Source organism: Sinocyclocheilus anshuiensis, unplaced genomic scaffold, assembly GCF_001515605.1.
Source record: "Sinocyclocheilus anshuiensis isolate Anshui unplaced genomic scaffold, SAMN03320099.WGS_v1.1 scaffold20, whole genome shotgun sequence".
NCBI classification, from domain to species: Eukaryota; Metazoa; Chordata; class Actinopteri; order Cypriniformes; family Cyprinidae; genus Sinocyclocheilus; species Sinocyclocheilus anshuiensis.
Genome location: NW_015558646.1, coordinates 1,064,257 through 1,075,450, shown reverse-complemented (window position 1 = coordinate 1,075,450; position 11,194 = coordinate 1,064,257). Strand labels below are relative to the sequence as shown.

Here is an 11,194-nt window from a genome sequence, read left to right as displayed (position 1 = left end):
AGTTTTATTACAGATAGAATGCAAAACGTTTCAGTACAAGCATCTCAACCAAATGTAGTTTATGCAATATTTCAAACCTTTAACCCACTTGGGAAAATCAACCCATGGCAAGTTTAAAAGCAGCCTAATTTCGTGGAAAAAAAAACAACAACAACCCTGCACCCAACACGAGCTGCAGAAGTCAGATTTGACTGATCACGGGTCAAAAGAAAGGAGAGATAATTGACAAGATGTTGGAGGATTTGCTCCTCAACGGATCCCGAGCTCATTGACAAATATCTTTTATCGTAAGATGTGCTCCCTTTACACAGTAAGCGCGCGATCGCGAAATCGAGAGTGAAAGTGAACTACGACTGCAAGTGCTCATTCAAAAGGGATTTAAATACCCCACATATATATAGCGGCGCCCTGATACACGAAAATTATATACTGTACAATATTAGAATGTTTGCGGGAGCAGACACAAAAATCGCGGGAGCGGATGGGAGCGTGCGGTAATGGTCAGAAGTTCAGCGAGAGCAAGATCAACAAGCCCCGGCAGCGCCCCCAGCGCCCCAGTCAGTCAGTGAGAGCCATAACAGATGACGTCAAATCTTGCGGGATTTCATACACAGAACCGGTACACAGTAGTCCAAGAGGTTGACCATAATCACCTAAAAGGCTGCTGAAGTCCACAGGAATAAGCTTGTGTTGATGCTGATTATGATCTCCCGTTTCATAGGTCTCTATAGAGAAGTCATCAACAGGCTGCATGTGCACAATGCCTTAAGTGTGAAAAAGAGATCATAAATGATAGACTGCAAGGTAGTACTCAATATTACAGACTTACAAAGTTACAATGAGTTCTAAAAAAACCTACAAATATATAAATTAAAAATTATTAAAATAAATAAAGAAAATTTAAATAAATAAAATAATAATGAATTAAAATAAAAAAATAAAAGATATTTAAATAAATAAAAATGACATATCACCTTCCCAAACAATTTTGCAGTACCTTTCCAGTCATATGCTCCTGGAGCTCCATAAACAAGATATTTGTTGTCTTTGGAAAATGCTACAGAGACACCTTGTTGACAGTAGCCAAACTTGTGCTTATCTGGTTCCCGATTCTTACAAATTGCTCTTGTGGACTCTCCATCTGTCACCAAGTTAAGGTCCTGTTCCAGGACAAAACATCTGCCCAATAACCGCCGGTTGTCAAAACTCCAATCCTGGTACCTGTGGGCACAAGTCTAGATAAAACAGAACATAGACTTTACACATAACGTCAATAAAACATTAAGCTATTATATGTACAAAAATATAGTTTGACGGGTCAACTTTAAAGTGTTTTCACAATAAATGAGAACCAGTTGATATGAACAACACAAGATGCTTCTTTACCACTACTTTGCCTCCTCGTCCCTGACTTCGGACACGGACGCCCAGCCATTGCTTTTCTCTATAATCTTGTCCAGGATTGTTTGGGGGACGTTCTTTAAGATTAGAATAAGCTCTTTAAGATACTTAAACTGCTTGCATTATTAAAAAATAAACAATGTATTTGCTCATTACCATATTCAGCAATGCAACTGACTGATAAAATATTAACAATATGCGTTAAAATAACAATAAGTAAAGCACAACCAACCTTTTATATCAACGGAAATGCGTTCACAATCATCAGATTGTGTTGTGAATTTACATCTGTACAGACCTCCAGATATATTGGCATTTTGACTGGGCAATGCTTTAGCACGAGGGGCTCCAATCAGCAATCTGAAGATGAAAGTGTTGTCGATAGATAGATAGATAGATAGATAGGTCAAGTTCAAGTTCAAGTTCAGTTTATTTATAAAGCACATTTAAAAACAGCCACAGGCCGACCAAAGTACTGTACAAGTTAGAATAAAATAAAAAATTAAGTACTCTAATAGCAGCAAATCAGTTAAAACAAAACACTCTTATAAAGTATAAAGATAGATAGATAGATAGATAGATAGATGATTATTTAATATTTCAATAATATTAATAAGCATGCAGGTAATTATAAAGTGTTAAGGTTTGAACTGCTGGATATTTTTGAAAAACAATATGAAAAATGGCTATTTTTTTAATCACAAATAATAATAATAAAATAAAAAATATATAATAAGAACAAGTTTCTCACACTCGCTCCTCTGAAGGTTTGAGCTGATGGTGCATAGCCATAGAAAACCCAAACAAAGTGCCAGCTTCTCCATGCATGTTCATCACGTTCTGCTTGTCCAGGTTAAAAGACGAAACCTCCACACGAAGCATCCACACGGTCAAGAGGAGAGCCCACTGACCGAACAACATGATGGTGGACCTCTCTGGAGCTGGATATGGACTGAGAGATTGTAATATCACCCAGAAGAAAAACTCCCGCTGCAGGAGGGCGAGGCGATCTGACACATTATATAAGCCTTGGCTGATTTACCACCTCAGGGTGGGGATAAGGCCAACTGTACAGTAAAGAGAGTTAATGTTTACCTGCAAAGGAAGCCTGAACACATGCCCTTTCATCCTCAATCATTGCCTGGAAGGCGTAGTCAAATTCTAGATAAGAATCAACATGTTACAACAGGGCAATATCAAATGAGAAAGATCAACACGTGCAGTTGGGACAGATAAACTAGTCGACATGGAAGCCACAGAGACATCATTAAAAATAAGAATAATATATAAAAAACCTTTGTAAAACTTATATATCTATCTCGACGCCAAATGAAACTATTTTTCTGGACAGATTAATTACACAATATACATTGAACCAATAGATGGCGCTAGAGATTAACGGTGTTATGAAGAATAGTGAAGAGATCCATTTCTTTCAGGCTGAATATACAGACATGGGCACAAAAAAATAAATGCAATTAAAAAAAAAAAATCCACAGGTTTTAGAATTAAAATATACTGTACACTGGGCCTGTGTTGACCTTTGTGACAACATGCCCCAGTAGCTGGACAGAGTTGTCACAATATGGGGTATTTTGTCACAATAGAAACTGTCGTTAAACAGTGTTATAGGCTTTCAAGGCAAAATTAAACAATACAATAAAGTTGTATAAATGTAAGTTATAATAACATTAATAACAATAATGTGACAACTTGGCCCATCTCGATATTAATGAAAAAAAAGAAGGAAAAAAAAACTCTTAAAAGTTTAAAATCTAAATCATTATAGTTGAATCTGGTCTGAATGGATGTTAATGTGGTTGTATTGTGTTCAATTGTTCACTCAATAGCTATAGCAAAACTATGATTTTTATGTATTTCGGTTTGGACAATGCATTTGCATTTTGAATTAGCTCTTTAAAATCAACATATTCCACTACTAAAAAAAGTTTAATTTTGTGACAAATTCCATGTATGACAACTAGTCCCAGTCTGACAGTAACGGCAGTTGTATGGCCGTTGTTTTGAATCACACTACTGAGCAGCAGTTTTTGTCTTTGCACATAGTGGCCATGGTTTGGAAACTTATTGTGCATCATTGTGGTTTTAGCACAGAGAGCTATAAGGTCTTCCTGATTATCAACAACATAATTAAAACCCCTTAAGCTTGACTGTATCTTTTGCACAGAGTTTTAGTGTTGAGCACATTTATACATTTTCACACAAAAACCAACACAGAACAGGTTTTCCATTAAAAGATGAATACAAGTATTTTTAAATGCAATATAAATTTAGTTGCAACTGTAATGTTACTATACACTCTTAAAAATAAAGGTGCTTCAAACGGTTCTTCACAGCGATGCCATAGAAAAACCATTATTGGTTCCACAAAGAACCATTCACTCAAAGGTTCTTTAAAGAACTATCTCTTTCTTACTTTTTTATAATCTGAAGAACCTTCTTTCACCACAAAGAACCTTTTGTGAAACAGAAAGGTTCTTCAGATGTTTAAGGTTATTTATGGAACCATTTAGACAAAAAGGTTCTACTATGGCATCGTGCAGCACCTTTATTTTTAAGAGTGTAAGCATAAAAATATCCGCGATTAAGTGCTTCCTAGAGATGACCTTTTTGAGTTCTCCCTTAAATAACAACATGCATTTGAGCACTACTAACTTTAACAGTGGCAAAAATAACTATACATCCTGTGGAAATTTTAAAAGCTGTTGTGGCAAGTGACTTGTTTACTGAGAAACCCACTGAGGATGGTGTAAGTCAGTAGATATGAGTGGTCATGGGTAACTTAAGCGAGGGTGGTGGGTGACGGGAGGACAAGAGCGGTACAGAGAAACCGCTTAAAATAACAGGTCTCACAGTCTGCACAATACCTCATACACATGCTCACACGTTTAAGCACAGATGCACTCCTGCACACATGCACATAAAAACTCACACATCCACTCACACATGCAAGTGCATTCCAACACTGAACACAAACACAGGTTGATGCATCTTTATCTTTGACACTTTGATACATTTGATGGTCCCAAGAGATACAAAATCTTTTATTAGTGTGTTTTAGAGCCAGAACTAATCATGTTCATACACAGATAGAGGGATAGATTTTTTACAACACAACTATTGTGGTGTCTTTTTCTCTTATATGAATTATATGATATATAATATATAATAATGGCCTGCCTGAAAATTCGGGACAGGCAAACACACATACAAAAGCACATTTTGAAACACTAGAAACCAAGATGGGTGTTTCATCCACTGTGGTGGAGGCGGAGCCTAAACTGAGACTGAATCTTAACCCTCCCACACAGTGATCAGTTCACATTCAGGAGGCATACCGTGTATATGCAAAAATAAAAGGAAATGTATAAGTTCCAAACTCTATTGGAAGGTAATTGTATCCATTTGGAAATTACAAAAATTACACTCTAAAAACTGCTGGGTTAAAAACAACCCAGCACTGGGTGAAATATGGACAAACTCAGCGATTGGGTTGTTTTGACCCAACCTTCTGGGTAGTTTTATTTAACTCAACTATTGCTTAAAAATGACTATATTTCTTGCTTAAAATGAACCCAAAATGGGTTGGAAATAAACATGTATGAATATGTTCAATAAATGAACATTTATTAATAAGATGAATAAATAGTAAATAACATTTTTTTTTTTAAGTTGTTTATTAATACATTCTCACCTTTTGATTATTGATGATGCCTCTAGTAATTATGTGTCTTATTTTTAATGTACAACCTATTTTGGGTTAATTTTAAACCAGCCATATAGTAATTTTGGTCAAGCGATTAGTCAACAGAAGAGACAGACGGCTGCACTTTATGTATCCCCCAATTGTAAGTCGCTTTGGATAAAAGCGTCTGCTAAATGACTAAATGTAAATGTAAATGTAAATTTTTAAACAATAGTTGAGTTAAATAAAACTACCCAGAAGGTCGGGTTAGACATTTAACCCAACCGCCGGGTCAAAACAACCCATTCACTGGGTTTGTCCATATTTCACCCAGCGCTGGGTTGAATTTAACCCAGCATTTTTTAGAGTGTAGTTATATATTTAATTTGTTTAGGGTTTGGACAGTATATGCTGCAGGTTACAAGGTGATGAAACTTTCTTAATTCCTTATTTTGTGGAAGAAAATGTTCCAAACAAATAAACAAAACAAACCTTACCTCAACTATAATAGCACGCAATGTGTAATACTCAAATATTGTTTCTGAGTACAACATTGGAACACTGTAAAAGTGTCACCAAGTAATACACATGTAATACAAAATGACGTTATCCCCCCCCCACTATTAACACACTATTACCACACAATCATCAGAGCAGCAATCACACATTTATTGCACTACAACACCTTCATGCTAGTGTTGCTTTAACAGCGCAGAATAAATTCCATTCACGACTACATCGGCTGCTGAGTGTGAAAAACAGTGTTTAAAATAATTAAAAAAGTATTTCTGCATAAATCTTATCAGCAAACATGACACTGATTTTGGTTAGTTGTTAGTAACCTTATTCTTTCAAGTGTATTGTTTCAATTAGATGCATGTTTAGTTTACCTCAAAATAACCTTTCAAATGTATTTTGACATAAAAAAAAGACATTTATTTCTATAATCCTCTTGTTACCCAGATGCAATAAGACTTATGACAGCTACATATAAGGCATATAATGTATAAGCAATGCATCTCAGCTTACTGTCCTTTGGAAATTTTTACATAAATGAGGTTAGGACTATTTATTTATTTTACTTCAGCGAATATTTCTCAGTGTAAGTCAATTTCTGTATGTTATTGAGCATATAAAGCATATAAAATTTATATTGAGCATATAAAATGAATCTATCTTAGAGATAACAGATCCCTTGTCAGAAGAATGGATACAGTGGAGAGAAAATGAATGGACAAGACCAAGATAATCAATTAATAAAAATACTCTTCATATTAAAATAATCTCAATGAAACAACCTGATAAATAATACACTCAATATTTATACAACTCACCATTTTATATTTATTAAATACAGCACAACAGCGGAAGACAATAACTACTGAACATTTAAAGTCAAGTCAAGTCACCTTTATTTATATAGCTTTTTTAACAATACAGATTGTGTCAAAGCAGCTTTACAGTATTAAATAGTGTGTCAATAATGCAGAAGGATAATAGTAAACACTCAATTTTCAGTTAAAGGCAGTTCATCATTGAATTCTGTGATGTCATCATCCAGCTCAGTTCAGTTTAAATAGTATCTGTGCAATCAAGTCGACGATATCGCTGGAAAATAAGTGTCCCCAACTAAGCAAGCCAGAGGCGACAGCAGCAAGGAACCAAAACTCCATCGGTGACAAAATGGAGAAAAAAACCTTGGGAGAAACCAGACTGACTTCTTGTATTTTAAAGAATCATGTTCACACACTGCTGAGATTTTTCTCTCCTTCCTCCAGATTTAATTTTTCTCTGACTGAATCGCAAGGCTGCATATGTCAAATTCTCATCATCAGGGTTCTGAAGAGAAAAGGTTACCAAAATGATAAAGCTGACTTGTATTTGAATTCACTGCATTTATAAATATAAAGCAAATCACAATGACATAGATATAGGCTACACTTATTCACTTATTAATTTCAAAAAGCAACATGAAATTAGAAAACTAACAGTAATTGGTTAAATACCATTTTGTTGTTGGAGCTGAACAAAACAAAACATCCTACACTGAAAAAAATGATACTAGATTTTTTTACGGTAAGTGGTTGCAAAAAATGTATTTTAGCTAAATTTAATTAAAAATAATATGTTGAAAGTTAAATGTAGCTAAAATAAATTGATTGCAGCCACTCACTCAATTTAGTAAACTCAATTAATAATTTTTTCAGCGTAGTTTGGCAGTCCAAACTAATCAAAATGACATTTAAAGCATTACTAAAGGTAAAGATTCCTCTTTAATATAGACAGCAAATTCATCCTCTTACCTGAGCACCTCTCACTTCATTGTCTTGTCCAGAAACTTGCACTGTATGAAAAAGATACAGAAACAACTATAAGCATTTTCAAAGATAAATGCAAAAAGGGGGAAAAAAGAAAAGAAAAAATCCTAGCAGACTTACTCAGACACTGTTCACACATACCTCTCTTAAATATAAAACCCACAAGAGCAAAGATTAGAACTCCACAAAGTCCCAAAGCACATGCCAACCCAAGCACTGCTGGACAGAGCCTTTCTTCTGAAATGTATGCACATTAAATGTTTCTAGATTTATTATGAAGACTTTTCTGTCACAAAAGTAATTAAATGAAAGCAGTGCTTGTTTACCATTCTTCACTTGGTTTGTACTTTTTTCAAAGCATTTTTGTTGACATTCTGTGAAGTCACTTAGATGATCAGACTTTGAGATCTTTGACGCTGCATCTTGTCGACCTACTCAAATAAATAAATACACAATTAAATATAATAAAATAAATCTTTAACCCAATTGTGTTAGAGATTCATAAATATCTTATTCTATTTTGTAATTTACAGATGTGCATAATCTTCACAAATAGACTAAATACAATATAACTCATATGGACTGATAGTCACTGTAATCATGATTTTGATGATTTTGAAAATTTACCTTTAATGATCAGATGTGTTCCACTTCCAAACTCAATATAAAATGCTTTTGCTCCACAATAGTACACTGCTTCATCTGACTGAATGATGCCTGAAATTGTCAGATTGGAGGAGCTGCCCAATCTCTTGCCCCAGAATCGATCATTTTTAAACTCTTTGTAAAATATGGGTTCTGACATTTTCTGAAATGCTGACATGACTCGAGGTGGTTGTCCAGCAATTTGCTTATACCAATATATGTTGTCTTTATCTGAACAACACTGCAGAGTCACAGTGTTGCCAAGCGCCACAGTTATGACTTTATCTGGCTGATGAACACGAGGATATGCAGTACCTGAAAAAACTGATCACGCCCACAGGTTAAGACATGAACTGGATATTCAGTAAAAATAAATAACTAATTCACAATATGTTTTCAGAAAATCAATCACAAAAATCCACAGAGCTCTAAAAACGAAATAATCACAGCAATCATTTAAAATAAATATTTCAAAACTGTAAAATAAATTTCAATAAAACATGACTTACGTAAAATACAAAGAACAGTGAAAAATGTACAAGGATTCATTGTAAAAATAATGTAAAAATTTTTCTGCTGCCCATGTACCATCAAACTGGTAATAGTTTTATTGCAAAGCAGGAGTTCCTTATATACAGTACTTCCTGGACTAACTTACTCAGATTAATTACCATTGGTTGAGACACTTATAGGGGGAAAAAGGTCCTCTTCACTTTCCAGTTATCTTCTGAACTATAAAACAAAGTTCTGTCAAATTTTGGGTTACCCACAATGCTGTAACATTAGTAGTTCCGTTTCAGTTGGTCACTACGAGTCACGTCATGACTGACGAATTGGGATCTTGCTTCGAGAGACCAATCTACTTTGAGTGTAAACTAAACGAGCCAATGCACATTGGCATGCGATGATTGCATCCAGCTTTCACTATCTCTGGGTCCCAAAAGGGCACGGAGGGTCGCGGACGGTTCAACTCCGGACTGCACTCATCCTCCTCTGTCGCCAGCAGGCAGCAGCGGGCGGTTCGAGAGCGTCAACAAAGGCTCTACTCACGCACCCTCTGCCAAACTGTGGAACCAGGTAAGTGCTGCACCGCACACTCAGACCCCTCTTCGGTCCGCTCACAAGCTGTCCGAGTTGGGTACCTGCGTTCCACCTCGCTGCCCCACTGCGGGTACGGCGGTGGTTCCGTTGGTCTCGCTTGCACGGTATCTGGGTGCCTGGCTAGCGCTACTCAGCCCTTCGAGAGACCAATCTACTTTGAGTGTAAACTAAACGAGCCAATGCACATTGGCATGCGATGATTGCATCCAGCTTTCACTATCTCTGGGTCCCAAAAGGGCACGGAGGGTCGCGGACGGTTCAACTCCGGACTGCACTCATCCTCCTCTGTCGCCAGCAGGCAGCAGCGGGCGGTTCGAGAGCGTCAACAAAGGCTCTACTCAACAGGGTTTTACAGCCCCTAATTCATTGTACCCAAGAAAGGCGGTGGGTTACGGCCAATCTTGGACCTGCGTGTATTGAACCGGGCCCTGCACCGGTTACCGTTCAAAATGTTGACGCAGAAACGCATCTTCGGGTGCATCCGTCCCCGAGATTGGTTTGCAGCGATCGACCTGAAGGATGCGTACTTTCATGCATCGATCCTTCCGCGCCACAGACCATTTCTGCAGTTCGCGTTCGAGGGACATGCATACCAGTACAAGGTCCTGCCCTTTGGGCTTTCCCTGTCTCCCCGTGTCTTCACGAAAGTCGCGGAGCAGGGCTCTTGTTCCCTAGTTGAGTCTTCGGGTCAACTGGGTAAAGAGCAAACTCTCCCTGATGCAGAGGATCTCTTTTCTCGTTATGGAGTGGATTCGGTCGAACAGACAGCACGCCTCACAGAGGAATGTGTGCGGTCGGTGCTGAACTGCTTGAATTCGTTCAGGGGCAGGACAGCGGTTCCACTGAAACTATTTCAGAGGCTCCTGGGGCATATGGCGGCCGCAGCGGCACTTACACTGCATATGAGACCACTCCAGCACTGGCTTTATGGCTGAGTCCCGAGGTGGGCGTGGAAGCGCGGCACTCACCGGGTCCAAGTTACACCGGCCTGTCGCCAAACCTTCACTCCGTGGTCAGACCTTACGTTCCTTCGGGCAGGAGTGCCCCTAGAACAGGTCTCCAGTCATGCTGTGGTTTACACGGATGCCTCCACCACCGGCTAGGGGGCCACGTACAATGGGCACGCAGTGTCGGTGGTGTGGACGGGCCCCCAACTGCACTGGTATATCAATTTGAAGGTTCTGAGGTCACTTCGTGCCATTCACATTCTGGGTCTGCTCAACCGTATGGCCGACAAGCTGGCATGAGCTATGCTCCCAGGAGAATGGAGACTCCATCCCCAGATGGTCCAGCTGATTTGGAGACGTTTCAGAGCCGCTCAGGTAGACCTGTTTCCTTCTGATTCTGACCGAGGGAACACTCGGCACGGACACACTGGCACACAGCTGGCTGCGGGGCCTGCGCAAGTATGCGCTTCCCCCAGCAAGCCTTCTCGCACAGACGCTGTGCAAGGTCAGGGAGGACGACCCACTCGGGCCTGGTTCCCCGAACTAATGCTCCTCGCGACAGCTCCTCCCTGACAGATTCCTCTGAGGAAGGATTTACTGACTCAGAGACGAGGCACCCTGTGGCACCCACGTCCAGACCTCTGGAAACGTCATGTCTGGTCCCTGGACGGGACGCGGAGGTTCTAGGTGACCTACCCCAAGAGGTAGTTGACACCATCACTTCGGCGAGAGCACCGTTTATGAGACATGCTTACGCTTTGAAGTGTAACCTGTTCGTCGAGTGGTGTCCTTCTCACTGAGAAGACCCCCGGAGATGCCCAGTCAGGGTTGTGCTTTCCTTTTTGCAGCAAGGGTTGGAGCGAAGGCTGTCTCCCTCCACCCTTAAAGTCTATGTCGCTGCGATTGCTGCTAACCATGACCCCATGGAAGGGAAGTCGGTAGGGAAGCATGATCTGGTCATCAGGTTCCTTAGGGGGGCCAGAAGGTTAAATCCTCCCCGGCCCTCCTCTATACCCTCTTGGGACCTGTCTCTGGTGCTTAAAACACCACAGCAGGGCCCATTTGAGCCTTTGCAG

The 11,194-nt window shown here is 39.2% G+C and overlaps 1 protein-coding gene and 1 pseudogene across 1 annotated transcript in view; both read right to left on the bottom strand.

Moving 5' to 3' along the window:
• Window positions 1-2,378, bottom strand: part of itga6l (integrin, alpha 6, like) — a 13,076-nt gene extending 10,698 nt beyond the window's left edge. Inside the window, exons 1-5 of the mRNA XM_016477094.1 lie at window positions 2,153-2,378; window positions 1,634-1,761; window positions 1,387-1,478; window positions 998-1,235; window positions 654-764 (exon numbers count right to left, since the gene is read on the bottom strand). Coding sequence (XP_016332580.1) covers window positions 654-764; window positions 998-1,235; window positions 1,387-1,478; window positions 1,634-1,761; window positions 2,153-2,322 — 739 coding nt within the window. The 5' untranslated portion in view covers window positions 2,323-2,378. The remainder of the gene's footprint in view (window positions 1-653; window positions 765-997; window positions 1,236-1,386; window positions 1,479-1,633; window positions 1,762-2,152) is intronic.
• Window positions 2,379-6,849: 4,471 nt separating this feature from the next.
• The window catches only part of LOC107680942 (uncharacterized), a 7,800-nt pseudogene continuing 3,455 nt past the window's right edge, over window positions 6,850-11,194 (bottom strand).